We start from the raw sequence: 22,802 nt of genomic DNA on the forward strand, positions 1-22,802 counted from the left end.
ATAAATAAACATTGTTTAAGATGAAGACACGCTTTGAACAAGCAGCAAGAATCAGAGACCACTAACGCCTAATGACGATCTTGGGAAATGTTTTATTATTGAAGCACTTTTGCACACCGCACACTGAGCCAAGTTCTGTCTGCCTGGGCGTTTCTAACGTGCCGATCACCATGGTGTCTGGGTACCAGAACTGAAGTGGGGATTGCACGAGTGTATAATGTGGCCTGTCCTGTGCACTTCTGTTTGGGCCCACGCCTGAACTCCTTTGCTTGGGGCCATGTCAGAAGCAGGAGAGAAACCAGGAAACCCTGTAAGATTTAGATGGTGGAGTTTCTGTCACATGCTCCTCTCAGAGGGGAAAAGCTTCCCAGGCTGCAGAAAAGGCCCCGAAATATCCTGGGAATTCTGCTCCTGAAATTCAGATCCTAAAGTCTTCAATGGTATTCTGCAGATCTTCCATGCTGCTCGTGTAGTTGGCTGTATAAAGGACATTGTGGGAGTGGTAGGTCCTGAACTCCTGATCAAATACCCGCGGCTGGAAGGAAACATTCTCCCCAGCTCCTCCTATTCTCATCCCCGTCATCACACAGAACCCCCAGGCAGAAGGACATTCACCGGGCTCCAGACAAAGGGAAACGTGTTGTGAAGCTGCCATTTCCCCCTTCCATGCCCCTCAATCACAGATAAGTCAGAGAAGGCTCCTCCCATCCACCAAAGCAGATGGCCGTTACTGAGACGTAACTTTCCTAAGGACTAAGGAATTCAGGATCGGGCCTTTTATTAGGGCAATTGCCTGTGAACAGGCTCTTTATTTTTCAGAGTTCATTGACTCCTGCTGCTCTTTTCTCAAATGAAATGATGCTTTTCTGCGGGTATCACATTTGGTGGCCGTGGAAATGAGTCTGACAGCACAAAGACAGGATTATGTGATTTCAGCTGAGGAATAAGCAGCAGAAGCAGGTGAAGTCTTAAGAAGCAAATATCCGTTTTCTGTGCAAACATCTTTAGCAACGCAGAATAAGGGAAGAAAATAAAACTGATGCTGCTATGTAGCGGCAATGTTTGTATATGACTTTTCAATGCGTCCCAGCAAAATAATTACTGTTATTTCTTAAGAAGTTAGAGACTGATTGTGGCAGATTTCTTCACACAACGCACTGTCAACCTGTGGAACTCCTTGCCAGAGGATCTTGTGAAGGCCAAGACTATAAAAGGATTAAAAAAGAACTAGATACATTTACGGAGGATAGGCCCATCTATGTCTATTAGCCAAGATAGGCAGGGATTGCTGTTTGCCAGAGGCTGAGAATGGCCGATGGGATGGATCACTTGATGATTACTTGTCCTGTTCATTCCCTCTGAAGCACCTGGCATTGGCCACTGTTGGAAGACAGGATATTGGGCTTGGTGGACCATTGGTCGAGCCAATACAGCCATTCTTATGTTCTAGGTTGTGCACAGGTGAGCAATGGAGAAATAGTGCATGGAGCCTCCTTCATACCCCTGCCTAGGGGCCAGGCACATTCATAGGGGTTGGTCTGCTGTGTGTGTTATGCAGTTTGCAGAAAGCCTCTGCTAAGGGTTTCAGGTATTTCACCTTAGTCATTTTTGTTTATATTGCAGTAGCTTTAACCAGGTTGGAGCTCCATTGAGTCAGGTGCTATAGCACATATTAGACTCTGCCCCAAAGAGCTTACAATGTAAGAGAGAGCTTGAAGAAGTCCAATAGCCCCGTTCATTTGTCCTTTTCTTGGATTGTCACTGTGAGGTTCGTTTGGGGTTTTTTGGGCAATGTTCCCGTAAAGCTTTTGTCCAGATCTGAGCTTCCCCAAAATTTGGGGTTATTTTCTTTTGGGGCTTCAATTCATACATCTCAAATAGGAGGTTTGGATCTGGATCTGATCTTCCCCTCGGCTTGATTGGGGATTTTCAGATACAAACCTCCACTTCACTCACATCTACTTCAGTGGGGCACTGAAACCACCATGGCACCAGACTTCCTAGGATTCTGTAGAGCTATTAACTCTGGCCAGGGATTTCGGTGAACTGAAGACAGTGGGAGCTGAGGATGCTCCAGATGGTCATATAGGACCTCAGAAGATCCACATACCTAATGGTGGAGTGAAGTCAAATAGCAGTTAACTGCTGGAGTTACAATGGCTGGTGTGAGGAGGATGTCAGCCAGTAGACAGAGGAGTTGGAACCAAATATCTCAGGGGCTTCTCAATGGAGCATAGTGACTTCCTTCCCCAGACGACTGGTTTAGGATCAGCCCAGCTTGGTAGTGACTGAGGTCTTGTTTACACTACGGTGTTACGTCGATGTAAGGCAGCTTATGTGGACCTAATAATGTCTGTGTCTACACTGTCAGGTCCCTCCCACCGAAGTAAGTCGCCTGCTACATCAACTTCATTACTCCACCTCCATGAGAGGCGTAGTAGCAACGTAGTGAAGTTGAAGTCATGGCAGTGTAGACACTGCATTGCTTACGTCGACTTAACCGGCCTCCAGGAGATGTCCCACAATGCTCCACTGTGACCGATTTGGTCACCGTTCTCAACTCCACTGCCCAGCAGACAGGTACACAGGAAACAGCCCCTCCCCTATTAAAGGGCTGGGACATTTTGAATTGCCATTTCCTGTTTGTTCGGTGTGGAGCTCACCTGCCTACCGTATCATGCCAGCTCCACGACCCAAACGCGCTCCTGCCTGGAGGACACAGGCGGTGGTGGATCTCCTTGGTCTGTGGGGAGAAGAGACTATGCATCATGGGACATTGAAGCTGTGTTCCCAGTCACCGCCACGAGATTGATTTCATCCCATGAGGCATTGCAGGCCTGTCTCAAAATCCCCTGCAGTGAGTTGCACTGTGGGACAGCTACCCACGGTGCACTGCTCTCAGTATTGATGTAAGCGCTGCTAATGCGGACGCGCTCCACCAAGACAAGGCGTGTGGCGTGGACATGCACAGCCCACGTAATTACTGTGGCGGCTGGATGTCGACTTAACTGAAGTCGATTTAAGTCTGTAGTGTAGACATGCCCTGAGAGTCAGAGCTGTGCGACGGCTGTGCTGTAGTCCATGATAACTGAGTTGGGGTCTCAAAGCACGTCCTGATGGACACGTTTACATTACTAAAAGTGCCATCACAGCCCCCTCCGGCCTGCAACCGGCAGGCACAAGCGCTGAACTATTCTCTTATTCACACTCCTTGGCCTCCAGCTAAGGCCCTCCTCTGTATTCATACATCCTGTTGTGACCCCTCTCTGCTCTGCCAGCAATTTCAGCAGCCAGTGATTGTTTGGGCATTTCTCCCACCATCCCCGTGTGCTTTCTCCCAGGCTCCCTCTGCCTTATAGCGTACAATCAAGGCCAGAGAGGTGGCCAGGAGGGGTTACAAAGATCAGCAGTGTTGTTTATGTCCATCTTGCAATGAGCACACAGCCAGTCTATGTAACTATCTGTTCCTAGCACTGCCCGCCCCCCCCATCCTCCCTCCTAACTGAGTCTTGTGGACCGACAATTTTACAGGCAACATTTGGCTTCTATAAAAGGGGAAAAGACCGAAAGAACAACAGCACATTACAGCATGAGAACCGGGAACTGAGCCTGGCTACAGCTGAACGTGAAACCCCCACTGGACTGGTCTCATGGGCCAAGGGCAGGGAAATGCAAACTAACAGCAAACCAAGAAGAGCATGCCAGAATTGTGCCAGTTTTCCTCCTTTCGGGTGGCTGCCCGAGCTGCAAAAGGAGCGCGCTGCTCACGGGGGGCGACGTGGTCACTTGTGTGTGTAAAAGTGGAGAATTAAAAAAAAAATCAGAGGAGAGGATTGGAAATGTAGCTTTTTATTTCTTCTCCTGTTCATCCGCATGTGTAACTACCATTGGTGTCAAACAGGAGTTTCGCCTGAATGAGGAGTGCAGAACACACCCCATGGGAGCAGTGAATTTGTCACAGTCTAGTTCTCCGGCATGCCTGCATTCCTAAGCATTCCAACCGAAAAATACATTTCTCGAACAGGCCCTTGCAATTACACAGGGAATGATTGTGACGTGCATTACATGAACACTACGTGGTACAGCCTTTCAGAAAAGTACATCTTTTTTATGGAAAGGGGGATCATTTTAGACATCTTTTATTTCCTGTTTACAGCTAGAAAACCAATCCATCCAACAACAGTTACTACAGGCCATTTTAGCTTCCTGCTAAAACGGTGTGATGACTCTGCCATCTAGCTTCTAAACTCAGACATGGACATGTATAAAACACTTTCACCCCCCAGCTTGTTTTTGTATAGATTTAAATTTAAAAATTGTATTAAAGATAATGTTTAAAAACTGGTCAGGTACAGAGTTTAAACGGCAGAGTTCCTGGACATCCAGGCGTAATGTACAGATTATCAGCGGGTGCGGAGTTTGGTTGGGAGTCAGGGAGTACAATGAAAGCATAATCTGTGGTATCCTGGATGGGGGTAATAGGTTTGACGGTTAATAGTACACGCGATCAGGAATTTGGGAACATCACTTATTGCAGGGGTTACATGGGATGTGGTTAATGGGGAGTAGGTATGTCCATAATAATGGATTGTCCCTCATTGAGTCAGTTATGTGGTGTAGATAGTCCTTTAATCTATAAATTCCTCACAGTGGCGCTCCGGTTTACTCATCCCGGTACTGTCTGTGCCCGGTGATGTGCTCGATGTAAATGTCTCTCGACCACCAGATGGTGTCAGACACCATGAGGTGTCACATCAGCTGGGCGTAGCGCCGACCGACACCGCAGGCCCACAGCACACACTCGTTGTGGGGATCCCAGGCACCCAGGGCTCCAACGATCAGGGCGTGGGTCTGAACCTCGTAGCCCTTTGCTCTCAAGATGTTGGTCAGAGGGTCATACTTCTCCTCCTTACGGGCTTGGGCTGCATGAAAGGCCGGGGTCCTGTTTTCGAATGGGACCATGACATCCACCATAACGATCTTCTTCCGGTCCTCTTTGGTGATGGCGATGTCCGGCCTCAGCGGACGGTCGGATCCGGGAACGGCGGAGTTCACGGTGACCTTTCCCCAGTGAGGCGGGATGGCTCATTATACTCATTATTAAACCAGTATCTTCCCATACTGGCTGCAAAACAATGTTAGGAATTCGATCATATTTTTAAATCAAGAAACTGACCTTACACTGCTCGGTAAGGTTGTGCTGCTATACATTAAATCCCATGTGCATTGACAATCTTTCAGCTGAGAGTACTGCTGTCTTACAGGTAAATTAGATATACAGTGATATCTGCACCAAAGACCTGCACCAGAGCACCACCAGTGTCAATGAAACAACTCCTGATGGCATCTGTGGGCTTTGAACCAAGCCTTAAAAGCCCCTCCACTTAGTCCTCTGTCTGAAGCCACCACGTTAAAGCAACCCCACGGTTTATGGTACAATTTTGTTTGATCTGTAACGTTCCTGCCTTTCCCAGGCAAACAGTTTTCGCTGCTCCCCCTTCACAATCACTAGAATGAAGATTTTTGGCAATAAAATTAAATGTGGTTAATGCCGAATGGGAGACACAATGGGAAACAAAACTCATCCATTGCTTTCACCCGGCCCCCTGAACGGTAAATATGACCAAAGGCAGCGGAACTTCTAATCTTCCTCAGTCCCCCACACTCCTTGTCAACTGGTCTTCTGACCAAGTAGAATGGGACGATGTAAGTGTAAGCAGGGGCTGAATGAGCTCTCCCCCGCCGAGCGAGCTGGGGGGAGGCTTCAGGACCAAACTGTATTTACATGAACACACCCACTCTCCGCAGGCAGCCCGCAGACAGAGCTGTGTTGTCAACGTGATCGACTTCGGCTGGTGTTGGGTTATAAATTGCTTTGCAAATTCATTTCACTGGAACGCAGGGGTAATGAAAAGTTGTTATCCCTGTTGTGTGAGCAGAGGGCAGCCGACCTGTGCTCAGCCTGTCCTGATCGAGCAGGTCACTGTCAGCTGAATTGAACTCAATAAGCAGGGGGATCGGACGCCAGCCCCTGTGACAGACAGACGGAGGTGGACCTCTGCTTAAGAGTCCCGAGCACAGTGTAATGTGTCCCTCTGTTCCCACTGTTCAAAAGTAGTGCTAATGAAGGCTCCATTAAGCCTTTTGTTCTGTTAAGTGATTACTAGAGCAGAAATCACTTGTTATAGGACTGTGCTCCTTGATGTTCACCCACTAAGAACTGACAATCACGGAGAGCTGGGAGGAACCTGAATAGAACGACCAGCAGACATGACCAGAAGGAAGCAGGTGTCGGAGGAGTGGCCAGCGGAGTAGATCAGCTGGTGGAGTGGCCAGGAGGGCGGCTGGACAGCGTAGTGAGCATGGTGCCTTCTTTCCCCTCTCCCCCAGCCAGGGTGGGAGATGAACTTCGTCACTGCATCTCCAAGCTGCGCTGAGCCCAATGTACTCTGTGGTGGGGGGTTTGCTCATGACTTTATGCTGATGAATCCTGCTTGTGGCATTTTTCCCAAGTTAATGCCAGGTTTCTTTCCCCCTTTCATTAAACGTTTCTTTCCTCCACTCGGTCTCTGTGCTTGCGAGAAGGGAAGTATTGCCTCGAGGAGCGGTGTGTCATTGTCCCAGGTTACTCGGTTGGGTCTCGAGCTGGTTTTGTGTCGTATTGTCGAAAGGAAGCCCTAGATATTCATCCTAGCCCTTGTCGCTGGTGACTCCAACTGGCAGAAGGGTTACAATATAAGAGAGAAGTTCTTGGTAGTTGACCTTTACATTGATGAAACGATCATGGCTCTGGAGCTGTGTAGTGACGGGGGGAGGACACCTAGCATTTCCTTTCTACGTCACTAACACCGACCAGTTCACATTCAAGGAAGGACAGAAGCGAATGGCCCTGGCCCACTCATGAACACGGCCTGCATTAGTGTCGTGCTGAGCTGCAGCTCCAAACGGGCTAACTGACCATCCATACGGCAGAAGGCCCGAAGCTTTCACTTTCCTTGGCCACTCTCCGGAGACTTACCCATTGGAGACGGGGCTTTGAACCTGAAGGAACAGTGGATTAACCCCGCATGTGTTATCACAGAGCAACCTCGCCCGCTGATTTACATCACCAGAACCTGCTCAGAGCACCCACTCTTCAACACCAACACGCTGCATGAAGGCAAGGACTGCTTTAAAGTCCAGAGAACCAGTTCTCAACTAATGTCTCCATTCCTCATCTTCGGCAGGAGCCAGGGGAGGGTGGGGGGGATATCAGCTTTAAACTTAACATATGCCGGGGTTATGCAGGATCCTGCCCGGGTTCCTGGGGCTGCTCCAGTTTACAGTGTCCCATATGGGCCCTGGAAAGCAGAGAATAGACATCCTGCAGCTCACACCCCCCTATTAGGGGCTCTTACATCCGTTGTGCACCAGCCAGGAAGGCCACTTGCACAAGGGCTGTTCCCTGAGGGCTCTTTTTTGCTCCCAAGTCTGCCTAAAAGGGCCTTAGCATACCTGGAAATCTGGCTGCAGCTCTCCAGCCTTCGACAGACCATTCCTGCTTTTTACATCACCCCCGATAACACCCATTACACTGTGCTCCTGTGTGTCCTGTGGGGAGCTGGACCCGTCTTCTACCAAGGCCCCCTGGTTTCCCTGCAGGGCTGAATTTTGCAGAATCGTGAAAATTTTGCAGCAACTTCAAGTCAACTAAAACCAAATATAAAAAAATAAAGGAGGTTTTTACTGAATTCAGCCTGAAGCTGGGTGATAGTCAGCACCATATCCCCTGAGCTGGTTATATTGATATTAAATCCTCCAGGGTGGGCAGGGGTGGAGGCAAATTGAAATTTTGGGGCAGGCTTACCCTACCTATTTCTCTATCTTAGCAAGTTTGGACACCAGCCAGGTTCCTCCCCTGCCCCCACCAACATCTGCCACAATGCAAAAGACGGAGTCACCACCATTAACCAGATGTGTCTGCTAAAATGGCCAGTTGTGAAACAGTTAATAATGGGGCCATTTTAAAATACACCCTTAGGCTTCAGAGTCAACGGCCTGATTCTACTGTTCCAGGCTCTCTCTTTGCAGACGTAGGCAAACAACATTACTGCATCCGTTGGCATCTGGTTCCCATGCTACAGGTTTTCTTCACAACCACTAAAGCTGGAAGCTTGTTTTTAAAGCAAGTTGAAATTCTGGGGTACGATCTTGCAGCCGGGGGTTGGATTCTGCTATAAATGTAATGCTTGCTGAAGACATAGGGCTCTGGTAGGGCTCTAAGGACAATTAAGTCTGCATTGCTGAGACTGTCACCTCAGCAGATATAGTCAAACACCTCATGCTAGCAGAAGCTCCCTCTGCTTAGCTCCATTGCAAACTGAACAGACTATCCAAAGCGGTTGTGCTCATTTTCAGCGCGGCTGTGATAGATTGCTCATCAGGCATTAGTTCGAGGACTGTTCCAGGGGTCTGGTACCAAAGCATTGTACTGCCAGGTGGGGGTCTATTGCCACAGGTACTCCCAGGACCCCCCATCACTGGAGTATCTGAGCCTCTTGCACTCATTAACGGATTTCCTCCCACCATGCCTGTGAGGCAGAGAAACATTATCTGCAATATACAGAGGGGGAACCAAGGCACAGGCTAAATTAAGTGACTTCTCACAGGTCCCCCAGGAAATTTTCAGAAGAGCCAGGACTCGAACACAGGTCTGGTGAGCGCCGGTCCAGGACTTCACCCACTAGCTCACCCTGGAGACCCCAGCCTTTAGCTCCTAAGCTCAGCTGGCTGGCAGGGACTGAAGGCTGCATGTTAAAGTGAACCAGTTATTGGAGTCTTCCCCCCCCCCGCCCTCGAGGCTGTGCTTGTAGTGTGTGTCTTGCATGATCCTACACGCAAGACTGGATCTCGTGAGCCTTGTTTTCTACAGGCTACCGTTCTAGTAGGAGAGGCTTCTGGTAGGATGCAGAATGCAGCATCCTCACAGGAATCATGCTGTAATAACATGCCTGCAGCAGTCATTTTTTCATTAGAATATGTCATACAGCTTCACTGTCTAGCCTGGGGATGAGTTCAAAAGCCTGCGTTTTACCCACAACTTTGCAAATTCCTTCTGGAGCCAATAACATTCAGAGATTTGATCTGGTGTATAATTGAATGCGATTTCAGGGCTTTTCAAAGATTCCCAGTCCCACATAACTTTAAAAAACAGATGAGCCAGTAATTATTAAAATACAGTTTAACGCATCAGTATCTTTCATTTCGCCTCAGCTATACAGCTTTATTTCCCTAAAGCAAAACACATGATTATCAGTCAGTGTTCGGTATTAATGTAAAAGTCCTTGGAAAATATTCTGATTTTACTAGTGTTTCAGGGGAAACCATGGCTCTTTATAAATCATTTTGTTTCCAGATAAGGTGCGGTGCCTCGCATCTATGCACATTAGTAGTTTGTTTCCATCAGCTCCAGGAGGAAACGAAATGCAATTTGCACTATGAGCTCGGGAAAGTCAAGGTTTCAGCTCCTAGTGTTTGCTGTATATTGGGCAATAAATACACAGGCCAGGCGGCAATAAGGTAAAATGGAATTATCGTTTGCACTGTGCCAGTTCTCTGCTTGACTTCAAAGATGGGAACCATAGAACAGGAAAGCAGCAAGAGCATTTACACCATTACAAGGTGATAATTTAGGTATTTTAATGAGCCCAGAGTAATTCAGAGACACATTTTAGTATTGTTTTCAAGTGGGAAGTTGCTTTTCAATCAGGGACCCTTGCTGTTTTGTACAAAAGACTTTTTATTTGCCATTCTGTCGGAAAACACAGATTGTCTGATCCTGAACTGCAAGATCAGATCCTGAGCTGCTGTAAAATGGCATAGCTCACTAAGCTACACAGCAGAGGACACAGGCCTCAGTGTTTGTGCCAAAAGATTCAAAGATCTTGGGTATGCAGAACTTCCAACCCTGTTCTCACATCCGTGAACAACGCATGCATTGCAACAGCCGATGATTCTTAATTCTAGATTACTCCGCTCATTTAACTTTAACTTCTTGTGATGGGGCAGTCGGCCCCCTTAAAGGCAATGTTGCCTAGTGGTCAGCCCACCCTGCCACACGGCATGGCCCTTTAAGGGTTTGAAAGGTCCAACCTGAGGGGGTTATGGAGAGAGAGGAGGCAGTCCCGGGAATGAGCAGTGCATGGGAGGAAATCCTGTCACTGCATCTTTAAGGGCTCAAGGCCCAGAACCTTGCAGAGAGGGCGGGGCGAGGCTCCCCTCTCACCCAGCCAATTGGGATTGAGCTAGGAGATGGGGACTAGCATATAGGCTCCCTGCCTGCTCATAACAGGACAGTATTTATTTTGGAACATTTAATCATTCAGTCTCTTCTGGGGTTCTCAATGACTTGGCCAGAGGAGTAGGCCACAGAAGACCAGACAGAGGTGGCCAACCGTAGGTGGTGACCAAGGAGAAGGCTAGAAACCCTGCACCCAGCTACAAGGGAGTGCTAGTGGGTGAGTTGCTTCTGGGCACATGTGGATCATTCAGGGGTGGGACTCCATGCCACTTCCCTTTCCCTGAACAGCTGTAGGATGGAGGCTTCCCAAACATTCAACAAAACAATCAAATGTGCACTTGCTTTTCCCATTTTCCTGCAGATTGAACAATACAAAGCTCTTTGAGATCAGACACTCGTGACTGGTAACTGACCCCTGCTGAAATCCAGAATTCATCACTGCTTTTTGATGAAGTCCAAACCAGACGGGGAAGAGTTACAAAGGGATCTTATCAAACTGGGTGAAGGGGCAACAAAATGGCAGATGAAAGTCAATGTTGATAAATGCAACGTAATGCACAGTGGAAAACATAATCCCAACTATACATATCAAATGACGGGGTCTAAATTAGCTGTTACCACTCATAAAAGAGATGTTGGAGTTCTTGTGGATAGTTCTCTGAAAGAGACAGTTCTCGATGTGCAGCAGCAGTCAAAAAAGCTAACACAACATTGGGAATTGTTGGGGAAAGGATAGATAGTAGGACAGAAAATATCATATTGCCTCTCTATACATTCCTGGTACACCCACATCTTGACTATTGCATGCAGACCTGGTTGCCCCCATCTCAAAAAAATACATATTGGAATTAGGAAAAGTACAGAAAAGGGCAGCCAAAATGATTAGGAGTATGGAAAAGCTTCCAAATGAGGAGAAAGGCTGGGACTTTTCAGCTTCAAAAAGATGACTAAAGGGGAATATGATAGAGGGCTATAAAATCATAACTGGTGTGGGGAAAGTAAAAAAGGAAGTGTTATTTGCTCCTTCTCGTAACATACTTGCGCGCGCGGGGGGGGGGGAAGGGAATTCCAGTGAAATCCATCACACTAGCATTTAATTTCACAAAGGTTCTACACAAAAACAAGGAGCCTAATCAAACAGAAATTAAAAGGAAAAGTGACAAGAGTGAAATGCTGCATGTTGCGTGGAAACTTTTTAAAAACACCGTAAGAGAGGCTCAAACAATATGTATACTGCAAATAAAACACACACACAGTTAAGAGGACCAAAAAAATGCCACCATGGGTAAACAGAGTAAAACAGGCAGTTAGAGACCAAAAAAAAAAAAAAGACTTTTAAAATTAGAAGTCAAATCCTACTGAGGAAAATATAAAGGAACGTAAACGCTGGCAAGCAAGAGTAAAAGTACAATTAGCCACGCCAAAAAGGATATGAAGAGCAACTAGCAAAAACTAAAAAGCAACATTTTTTTAAGCATGTCAGAAGCAGGAAGCCTATCAAAAAACCAGTGGGGCCACTGGACAATCCAGGAAGTAAAGGAGCACTGAAGGAAGACAAGGCTGTTGAAGAGAAACTAAATTAATTCTTTGCCTCAGTCTTCACTACAGAGGATGGAAGGGAGATTCTGTTCTTTTTCGGTGACAAATCCGAGGAACTGTCCCAGATTGCAGTGTCAATAAAAGAGGTTTTGGAACAAACAGAAAAATTAAATAGCAATAAGTCACCAGGAGCAGATGGTATTCACCCAAAAGTCCTGAAGGAACTCAAATATGAAACAGCAGAACTGTAGTATGTAACCTATTTTATAAATCAGCCTCTGTACCAGATGAGTGGCAGATAGATAGATAGTTTGGAATTATATTATCTATCTAAATAATTTTTTTTTAAAAGGCAGCAGCTCCAGAGGCAATGCTGGCAATTATAGGTCAATAAGCTTAACTTCAGTACCACGCAAATGAGCTGAAACTACAGCAAAGAACAGAATTATCAGACACATAGATGAACTTGATTTGTTGGGGAAGAGTCAACACAGGATGGGCATGGACATTACCCTGTCCCTAAACCTCTGACTGTCGGAAGCTGGGACTGAATGACAGGATCACTCGATAAATTCCCTGTTCTGTTCATTCCCTCTGAAGTATCTGGCACCGGCCGCTGTCGGAAGACAGGACACTGGGCTAGATTGACGGTTGGTCTGACCCACTCTGGCTGTTCTTATGGTTTGATAATATTTAGCGCCCCCTTTCTGCATGGCGCTCTGCACAAACACAGATCCGATGATGCTAATCTGAGTTCAAAACACATCCAGGGAAGAACAGGCTGGTTTTGCCACAACATAGGCAGTGAGGCATTAAATAAATAAACGCTTGTGAAGTGCTCAGATTCCAGGACAACAGGGCCCATATAAATACTAATGACTATTATACAGACAGAGCTCCCATAGACAGGATATGGGAGTGAGACCTATTCTAAACTCAACACTGCTACTAATTTGTTGTTTAACTTCTTTGTACGTTTCCCATCTCTTCCTGGGCACTTGTATGACCCTCATCACCATAGTATCCGAGCACTCACTACATTCAATGTATTTATTCTCCCAACACCCCGTGAGGTGGAGAAGTACTATTATTCCCATTTTACAAATAGGGACCCCAGGCCCTTCAAAGGTATCTGCACTGAATTGAAATTGAAATCAATGGGAGTTAGGCACCTACATATCTTTGAAGATCTGGACCGAAGCGTCTTGCTCAAGATCACACAAGAACCCTGTAGGAGAGAAAGGAATTAAATTGATCTTCCAAGGTCTTGGCCCATGCCCTAACCCCTGGGCTCTCCGTCCTCTCTGTAGTGGAGACCATTCTTCATGTGCAAGTGAGAACAATACTAAACCACCTTTGTAAAGCCATCAAGGCTGTGATATCACACTCTTCAATACAGTATCTGGGGGATATAAATTCCCAGACTGAGATTTATGGATAGAAAATGTCACAAGTATTAAGTTCTATTTATATCTACATGAAAGGGTAACAGAAGGTGAAGCAAATTCAGTAGTTTATGGATTCCAATAACAAGATTCCCAGAGGTTCACTTTTCCTCACTTTGCTTCCTTAATTTGTTGTCTCACTGAGTGTTTACAGCTGTCAGTCCTTTAGTAGCGAGACGAGGTGGGTGAGGTAATATCTTTTACGGGACTAACTTCCACTGCTGAAAGAAACTTTTCTTCAAGACCTGAAGCTTGAAACCTTGTTTCTCTCAACCGCCGAAATTGGTCCAGGAAAAGATAATGACCTCAACCACCTTAGCTTGCTAATATCCTGGAAGCAACACAGCTACAACGGCACTGTGTACAGACCTTTAATATGCATTTTTTTTATTGTGAAATAAAAATGTAAAGCATCTCTAAGCTTAATACCATAAGACATTATCTGTTGGTGGCTTTAGCACTTGGTTCAAGCATATCGATTTTTCTCTCTGCTGTAAAGGTCTCAAACTGTGCAGCAGTGATTCAGAGAATTTGCACCAGAGACTTGTGTACCCTCTAAGGATGTGCTGATGCAAGTAGGTTGTTAGAATTTACATAAGTGTTTTCTTACGTTTAATAGAATTGCTGTGCAAATCTTGTGTTTGAGATATACAAAAATTCCATTTCCAGACTGAGAATCTACAGCCAGTGGGAACACGTGGGGTAGAGGTTGCCCTGAGACAGTGTATCCCTGGACAAAGAGGATGCATAAGGATACAGAGATCCTGTTCATCACTGGGTTACAGTAGGCCACAAAGTTTGGGGAGGATTCTATTCCCTTTCCTCCCCCACCTCTACCCACTATCTGGTTGGACTGGTCACTGGGCTCAGAGTCTATGCCTAAAGCCAATCCCACCCCCTCCCAGATTTCTGCAAATCGCTCACAAATGTCTGCATGCTTCAGTGAATCACCCTAGTGAAATTGACCCTGAGATTAGAGCCCCAAATTCTCCATCAATGACCTCAATTAACAGCAGGTTTTTTTGATAAATTACATGGGCATATATAAATTGGCTTTCCCCCTGATCAATAAAAAAAGTAAGTTGACAGCAGAACATGGAATGAAACAAAAGTAACACTGAAAAGTCAAATATTTGGCCTACTAACGACTGACCACTGAACATCAGACAGATTTAACAGAATTAAATACTCGGTATGAAAATTAAGCCAGTCAATTTCTTCTGATTCTTAAAGCAGTATTCAAGCCAAATAGAAGTCGGCTGACAACCTCTAACTCCATGCTGCTCCTACATTTGTATTAATTGGTAGAGGCAGCAGAGCTGGTTAGCTTCACAGGGCAATTAACCTTTTGTTTCTAGTTTGAATGTAGAAATTGACCTTTATGCTGAATGGTCTCCTAAAAAGAATCAAGACAGCAAAGTTGAGAAGGAGTAATTCAGTTCAGTAATAATTTCTCTGATTTCCAGGATCAAGGAACAGCAGTACTCTGACTCCAGCTGCTTTGCATTGCTTAAGCCCATAGATGAAGTAACTGTAAACATTAATTATCGCCAGAACATTATGGAGAATCTAGCCCAGGATCTTCACAGCAACAAAGAGAACAGCATCACCAGCTGGACTTGCCCATTGGTTGTAAGAGTAAAAAAACCAAAAAGTTACTTACCTACAATTCTACTTTACTGGAGATTCCACGCACTGAAACTTAATTCTGTGCCCTGCTCTTGCATTTACACATGTTCTTAGCTTTACTGTGTCCCAGAGATTGCACACGTGTTTGCAGGTTCAGGGCCTTGGCTTCCTGAGATGAGACAGATTGGAATCTTCTAGACTTAGTTTTATGGTTCTTTTAGTAATAATAAAAAACAACTCTGGGTTTAGATGCTTTTCTCACAACAGAGATGAGAATCAAAGAACTTTCCCTGAGGTATTGAAATGGAGGTTTACATCTGGCAATAGTGAATGGACTCTTTTTTTTTTTTTAAGTAAATAAAAAGAAGATGAAACTAACTGGGTGAGGATTTGGTAACAGCAAGTAAAAATGCTGAGTTACTGCTAGTAACTCTAAACCACTTTGAATTTACTGTTTCAATGGAGGCTTCAATTCCCAACCCAAGGCTGGAGACTACTTGAAAACTAATAGAGAAGACCCAGTATAGGAGTACCAAATTTAACACGAGGCTAGTTTAAACTTTTAAACCATCAAGTAGAAATTTGTTCCCTCTCTAATTTAAAAAAATAACTGAAGCTACAGGCTTCAAAAACTCTCATTTAGCACTGTCCAAACAAGTACCAACAGAATCAGTTCACTACCTTTAATGTTATGAAAAACGGAGCCCATTTGGCCATTATATAGTACAATTTTCCTATCCTTTTATTTAGTCCATTCTGGTTAAGATCATCCTAGTTCAGGCGGCACAGACACACAAAACTTTGCTGAAGCTGAACAGAATTTCTTCCAAAAAAGACTTGATGTTTGTTTCAATGAGAGAGAAAAAAACAAGCCAGACTTTTAAAAAAAATGGTTAGTGGTGTGTCAGTTCTTAATCAGTCCTACACATCTGGAGATATGCCCCTTTAAGTTGGGCCTAGGAGAAACAGAAACAGTCCAAAAACGTCCAAGTCTCTCTTCTCTCAAACGAACCCCTTCAGGCTCTCATGCATCAGCAAACTGAAGATTAGATCCATCTAGTGAAATTTTTTTAAAAACCCATACTTGAAATAGTCTTTCCAGACAGAAAAGTACTGCTTGTAACACACAGGTGGTTAAGTAGGATGCATCACATCTTCAAAGGCCAGAAGGGATCATCTAGTTTGATCTCCTGCACAATGCAAACCCAGAGAACTTCACCCAGTAATTCCTCCATTAAGCTTATATAACTTCTGATTGATCTAATTCATCTTTAATATATCAAAATTACCTGTTCTTCAAATAAATGCATCTCTGTACACAGCCAGAATCTCATTGCCATTTCTAACAAAAGCACTCGTGGTAGTTCCAGTGGCATATAATGGACCAAAGCTACAGGAACTGTCATTCTAATCAGCATGGTATTTAAAGGTCAGCAGGTTAACCCTCATAAGTTTGAGTCTGTGTGATCTCAATGTTCCTTTTTTTCACAAAAATATAATCAAACCAGATTCCAAGGCGAGACGGGACTATTGGGATGATCTAGTCTGACCTGCTGTGTAACACAGGCCATAGAACGTTCCCAGAATAATTCCCAGAGCAGATTTTTTAGAAAAAAAACCCAATCTTGATTTAAAAACCATTAGTGATGGAGAATCCACCCCAACCCTTTGTAAACAGTTCCTATGATTAATTACTCTCGCTTAAAAATGTACTTTCCCATCTGAAGTTGTCTAGCTTCAACTTCCACCCAGTGAGTTATGCCTGTTGTCTGTTAGATTGAAGAGCCCATTAGCCAATATTTGTTCACCATCTAGACACTTACTCTTCTTTTTAAGATAGAGATTGAACTCCCGGGATCTAATCACTATCCAGGCATGCTTTCTAATTCTTTATCATTCTCATAGCGCTTCTCTGAATCTTCTTCACTGTCAACATCCTTCTTGAATTGTGGACACTAACACTGAACACATTATTCCAGCAGCAGTATCAAAATATAAAGGGAAAATTACTTCTCTACTCCCACTCAAATTCCACCATATGCATCCAAGGATTGTATTAGTCCTTTGGTAACAGCATGGGACTGGACTAGTCAGCTGATTATGCATCACAACCCCCAAATCTTTTTCTGAATCACTGTTTCCCAAGAGTGGTATGCAGCCTGAATTCTTTGTTCTGAAATTTATGTTTACCCCATTAAAACATCGCTCACTTGCATCCAGCTTAAACTAGCCAGACCACAGTATATCCATGACCCATCCTCTTCATTATTTACCACTACTCGTTTTCGTGCTGTCTGCAAGCTTCATCAGTGATTTTGTTTTCTTTCAGGTCACTGATCAAAGTGTTAAATAGCATAGGGCCAACCCTTTTGGCTCCCCCCTAAAAATACACCCACTTAATGATCCCCCATTTACAATTACTGTTAATCAATTAGCCAGCTTTTATTCCATTTGAGCTGTGTCATTTGATTTGTATCATTTTGGTTTTGTAATCAGTCAAAGGGCCTTACATAAGTCTAAATGAACAGCTCACCAAACAAAACAGCATTTACTCTTTTCTACTGTCCTTCTGCCTGTCTTAAGACAGCTTGCCATATGTGTTGCTTTCCCTTCTACTGCAGAAGTAAGAGCTAAATTTCATTGCAAAGCATGGTTATTATCCACTCCTTTAAGTACAAAAGACAGTGATTTAACCCACACACAAGCTTTAAACAACTTGGTCTTAAAGTTAAATAGCTTGAATACTATTGCTGGTTTTTTTCTAGCTTAAGTGACTGGAATCATAGGACTAGAATCATTATCAGAAGTAACTGTAGAAGACACTCAATGCTAGACTGTTTCCCCTTCACTCCTGCAAAACAATGATTATTTGTTTACGGAGACTTATTCAAGAACCATTATATCTTCGGTTTCCAGGTGGAATACTGCCTCTCACTGTCCTTACCATTGTAGGATATGGAAAGCTATGAATGGTAGGGTTGATGCTGCATTTATAGCTAATTATAGTTTAACATTCTTCTCCTGCCTTGCCATGAAGTGAGCTGTATTTCACATCTATACTACAACTGAACACCTGCAGCTGGCCCATGCCAGCTCACTGGCTAAGGGGCTGTTTAACTGTGATGCAGACATTTAGGCTCACGCTGGAGCCCAAGCTCCAGGACCCCTGCAAGGAGGCAGAGGCCTATAGCTCAGGCACCAGCCCACCCCTGAACATCTACAGCTGGCAAAGGCCAGCTGCAGGAGTTTAATTGCAGTGTAAACACACTTCCTAGGATATACTGAGCTAATAGGTGCCTATTCACTTACTTGGAAGTTATCAGAGACATCAAACAAAGCTCTTAGGTCGTGTTAATAGTTTAATCCTCCTTTTTATGAGAGCATGAGGCCTAGTACTTCAACAGTACTAAGATCTGTTTCTTACAATTTTAGCTGTAAACATGGAGATTTCTTTGCACATTAAAAAATACTGTATCCCAGTAAATTCACCTTTTCATATAAAAACAGTATATGAGTAACAAAGGAGCATAGTACAGAAGATCATTTCACTTTGGCTACACTGAAGCAAATTTAACCCCCACCAATGGAAGTTTAAACATTTTGCATCCATTAACAGGGTTCTATACGTCAAGTATCAACAAATTAAACATGGCAGAATTGACTGTTAGACCATTTAATTTTATACACAGAACAGCATGGCAAAGACTTTGTAAATTTAGTGTGCGTGGTTATCCGAATTAGCCAGAGAATTATATCCAGAAGTCTCCTTGTGACATCTCATCTTCTTGAGAAGTGTTTAGTCCAACTGCAATAAGGAAAAGAAGAGTTGTGAAGTGTAAAGTTAATAGCTAGTCAAATTAGCAATTTCCAAATCAGACATTTTCTCCTGTCATTAAGCGGGTATTTAAACACCAGGGTTCAGATTTACAGCAGCCACCTTATACTGATGACATCAGGATGAGCTATTTGCTTGTAAGGAACACACAGATTGCCAGGACCAGAACCAATCCATTTCTGTGATGTTTCCAAAGTTACAACTATCAAAGCTTCCAAGCACCCTTCGGTTTCCTGAGGCACAGTACAGCCAACTACAACCAGCTGGAGGTCACATTACACCAATGGTTCTCAAATGTGGCCAACAGGGGATTTCTGGGTGGCCACAAGCAGCTGGGGAGGGAGGGACAAGGATCCATGGGACCCAGCCAGGTTTCACCTGACCACAAGCCAGGACTTATAGGGAGCAGCCCCCAGAGGGTGAATAACCGCCGGCCCTTGGCTCCCAAAAGCACCTTCCACTACCCACCCCGTGTGTCTGCCTTGGGGTCTGCACCCCTCCCTGCCAGCCTCTGGCTGTCCACCAGTGCCTAAGGTCCTGACTCCAACCCCTTCCCTCTGTGCCTTTCTGGCACCCACCCCCCTTCTTCCCTGCCAGCTGCTGGATTGCCTCCCCATGCAGTCAGACTCCTTGCATTCGTCCACTCACCCCCACCTCCCTGCCGGCCATGCCAATGCCTCTGGGCCCTGACTTCCACCCTCTTCCTGCCCTGCCTTTCTGGCACCCTCCCCTTTCCTCCCTCCGGCACTTATGCCCCCTCCCTGCAACCCTGCAAGTGACCCCCAGCAGCCCCCGCCCTCAGCTGCAGTTCTCCCCCCCCCCCCCCCCAGCACCTGCCAGGTGGCTCAGGGCAGTTGCTGCACGTGTAGCCAGCTTGGCTGCTCTGCAGGGAAGACCAAGTAACTCCCTCCAGCCTCCGGGCAGGGGCTGCAGCTCTTCCTGCACCCGAGTGAGGCAGCCTTTCCACTCACGGAGCTGCTCAACGTCGGCTAACGTTCCGAGCCACACCAGCGATGCGCCAGAACCCAGCACTCATTCTTTGCACACGTGCACGGTGCACGACGTGGCGGCCGCGCTCCGAGGCCACCCAAAGACCTGGTGCGAGAGGCAGACTGCGGACAGCCCAGACTGGGGGGCGCCTGTCCCGGGGCAGATTTCCTGAGCACGTGGACCGCCCAGGCCGGCCGCGTGCTGCAGCCACCGCGGACCGTGAGCGGGCGGGAGCTGCACAAAGGCCGCCGCGCCACCGACCTCTCCCGTGACCCGCCCGCACGAACCGGAGCGGCGGGCAGGGGCCGGACGGCGTCTCTGGAACACGTGCCAGGCGATTTCGGAGACCGCCCGGCCCGGCCCGGGACTAGCCCCGTCTCCCCCCCCCCCCCGGCCCGGCCCCGCACCTTGATGAAGCCGATGTCCTTGGCGTACTGGCGGAAGCACTGGCGGCACATGTTCAGCCCGTACTTGCGGATCAGGCCGTGGCGGTTGGAGCACACGCGGCTGCGGGGCGAGCGGAGGAAGCCGGTCAGAGCCGCCGCCGCCTCCCGGGCCGACCGACCGACCCCTCCCCCACCGGCTCCCCTCCCCCAACGGCCCTTCCCGCTCCCCCGCCACCTCCGCCCCCAGCACCCCTCCCTCAGGCGGACCCCCCCAGCACCCCCTCCCCCCCGCCCGCTCCCCACAGGCTCCCAGCTCCCCTCCCCCCCCCGGGCCAGGCCGCGCGCCCCGCCGCCATCAGCGCCCCGCCCCCGCCCCCCACGCGGAGCCCGTAACGGCCGCCCGGCCCCCCCGCGCAGCGGCCCCCACCAGGAGCGGGAGCCCTGGCCGAACTTCCTGGGGTGGCTCCAGTAGAGCTGCTGGTGACCCATCCTGCCCGCTGCGCGCTCGACACCGAAAGGGAGGAATCCGTCCCGCGCATGCGCTCATCAAGCCAATCCCTCCCCCGCGCATGCGCTCATCAAGCCACCCCCCCCTCCTCCCACCAGAGTGCGCAGGCGCCGGTGGAACAACTGAAGGCCGTGCTCCTCTTCCTTCCCTCCTTGCCACCAGCAACCGTACGCAGGCGCAGAAATACTCAGCTCCCGTGCCGCTGCCCCCCGCCCGCCCAGTGACGTCATCGCCGCCGCAGCCTCTAGTAGCAGGCTGGGAGGCAGTGCTTTCGCCGGGCGCGGTGGCGCACGCCTGTAATCCCAGCTACTGGGGAGGCTGAGGCCGGCGGATCGCTTGAGCTCAGGAGTTCTGGGCTGCAGTGCGCTATGCCGATCGGGTGTCCGCGCTAAGTTCGGCATCAATATGGGGATCCCTGGGAAGCTCGGGGTCACCAGGTTGTCTAAGGAGGGGTGAACCGGCCCAGGCCGGAAACGGAGCAGGTCAAAACTCCCGTGCCGATCAGTAGTGGGATCGCGCCTGTGAATAGTCACTGCAGCGTAGCCTGGGCAAGACAGTGAGACACGGTCTCTTTTTATGCAGCCGGGGGCCAGAGATCCCCGGAGGGGGGCAGGGACAGGGACGGGGGTGCCCCAGCTCTTTGCAGCAGTGGGGAAGGTCTGGCCCAAGGGGGGGCTGCATAGACACCCAGCCCCCCCATGCACAGACAGAGACCGTCAGCCCCAGGCTCGCTCCAGTTCACAGGTTTCCCACCCCCATTCCCACGGCCCCCCGGACTGAGCTGAGCCGAGCCGCCGCCCGCTCCACGCTCTGAGCGCCTCGCTCCGTGCCTCGCTCAGCGCCTCCTACTGGCCACAGGCTGTAAACGCAGCTGAGAACAGCTGCGCTCGCCCTGGTGGCCAGCAGGGGTCAGGGCTCTCTGAGCTCGTCCGGCGCCTGAAGTCGATGGCGCTGCTGCAGGCAGTCCCAGAGAGAGATGCCCCGTCCACACACACCCCGCCTAGCTCGTAGCGCTGGGCTTGGAGCCAGAGACAAGAGCGAGATCTTCCTTTCAGCAGGAGGGAAGCAGTGCCAGGCACGCTCTAGAAAGGGGAACGAAGTGCGGGGCCCTGCGGTTTCTTTTTAATTGGGGTGCCCCCGTCTCCTTTAAACAGGGGAGGTGTCGAGAGACTTTTTGTCATGTGGGAGGGAGGGGGGAATATAAACAGGGCTGTATCATTTTTTCCCTGCAGGTACAACACAGTGATCCGAATTCTCCTCTGCCTGTCAGCTGTGTAAACTAGCCAGAACGCCACTGAAGTTAAAGTGATTGGTGTAAACACCGTCTAACTGGGAGGAAAAATCAAGGCCCAATAATGTCCACCTGTCCCAGTGGTCAGGTCACAGAACCAGGGAAATAGATCTATGCTCAAAACAAAAAGAATAGCTATTGTTTAAGATATTGATTACATATGTATTATGGGAGGCAGGAGTTTAAAAGAAGGGAGAAATTGATCAATAAGAATATGCTATCCGTGTATAGGTAAAGGAAATGGGAATATTAAAGGGACTCCACTCTAAGACACATCTTATTTCTATTTTCATCAAGTTCACCTCTTGCAGATACAAGACCTGGCTGCTGCTAGGTTTGATTTCATCCCTCCTGACAGAGTTACAGGCCAAGCCTTTTCCCTGTGCAGTTCCCAGGATTGTCCAAATACAGGAGCAGCGAATCACAGCTCCTCCTTCTCCCCCCCACAAAACAGTTCTCAACCTTAGACAGACAGTACTTAGCCATTAGAGAGGGTGAGATGATTGTGGAGGAAGCCAACGTCTTTGATTCACTGAATAAAATAAGCTTTAACAACTAATAACATAAATGCTTAACTATCCACAAAGGTCTCGCTTTCCTGCTAGAGACTCCACGGCTGTGATTAGTTCACCTTGAACCCCTCCTCTGTTTTTAAGTTCCCTGTTCTCTCAGCTCTGTGAAGAGTTGACAGGCACCATTGGGTCTGCACCCACTCCAAATTCAGTGCTGGGCTAAGAGGGTGTGACACCATTTACTTCAGTGACATGACTTCTTCTTATGACAGGACTGGCTGTGGCCTATTTAATTTCTTCCCTCTAATTTTGTATTAACATCTCACTTTCCTAATTCCTTCACTGACATTTACTTGACCCTCAAAGTTTCTATTTATCTTATCACCGC

The 22,802-nt window shown here is 47.3% G+C and overlaps 1 protein-coding gene across 1 annotated transcript; it reads right to left on the reverse strand.

The window, feature by feature from the left end:
* Positions 1-18,240: 18,240 nt before the first annotated feature.
* RPS29 (ribosomal protein S29) lies at positions 18,241-20,669 on the reverse strand. Its single transcript, XM_067554720.1, has 3 exons — positions 20,531-20,669; positions 20,125-20,224; positions 18,241-18,697 (listed from the first exon to the last, which is right to left on the reverse strand). Exons 1-3 carry the CDS (start codon positions 20,590-20,592, stop codon positions 18,689-18,691), a joined length of 171 nt encoding a protein of 56 aa, XP_067410821.1. The 5' UTR covers positions 20,593-20,669; the 3' UTR covers positions 18,241-18,688.
* Between the last annotated feature and the right edge of the window lie 2,133 nt (positions 20,670-22,802).

This window comes from Emydura macquarii, unplaced genomic scaffold (assembly GCF_026122565.2).
Source record: "Emydura macquarii macquarii isolate MOO-44397 ecotype Brisbane River unplaced genomic scaffold, CSIRO-AGI_Emac_v2 contig_1551, whole genome shotgun sequence".
Lineage (NCBI taxonomy): Eukaryota > Metazoa > Chordata > Testudines > Chelidae > Emydura > Emydura macquarii.

Bases quoted from the DNA above. Each gene is read 5' to 3' on its own strand.
- RPS29 (XM_067554720.1), bottom strand. From the start codon at position 20,592: ATGGGTCACCAGCAGCTCTACTGGAGCCACCCCAGGAAGTTCGGCCAG. The intron at 20,225-20,530 runs GTGGGGGCCGCT...CTCGCCCCGCAG, and splicing joins GGCCAGGGCTCCCGCTCCTG to CCGCGTGTGCTCCAACCGCC.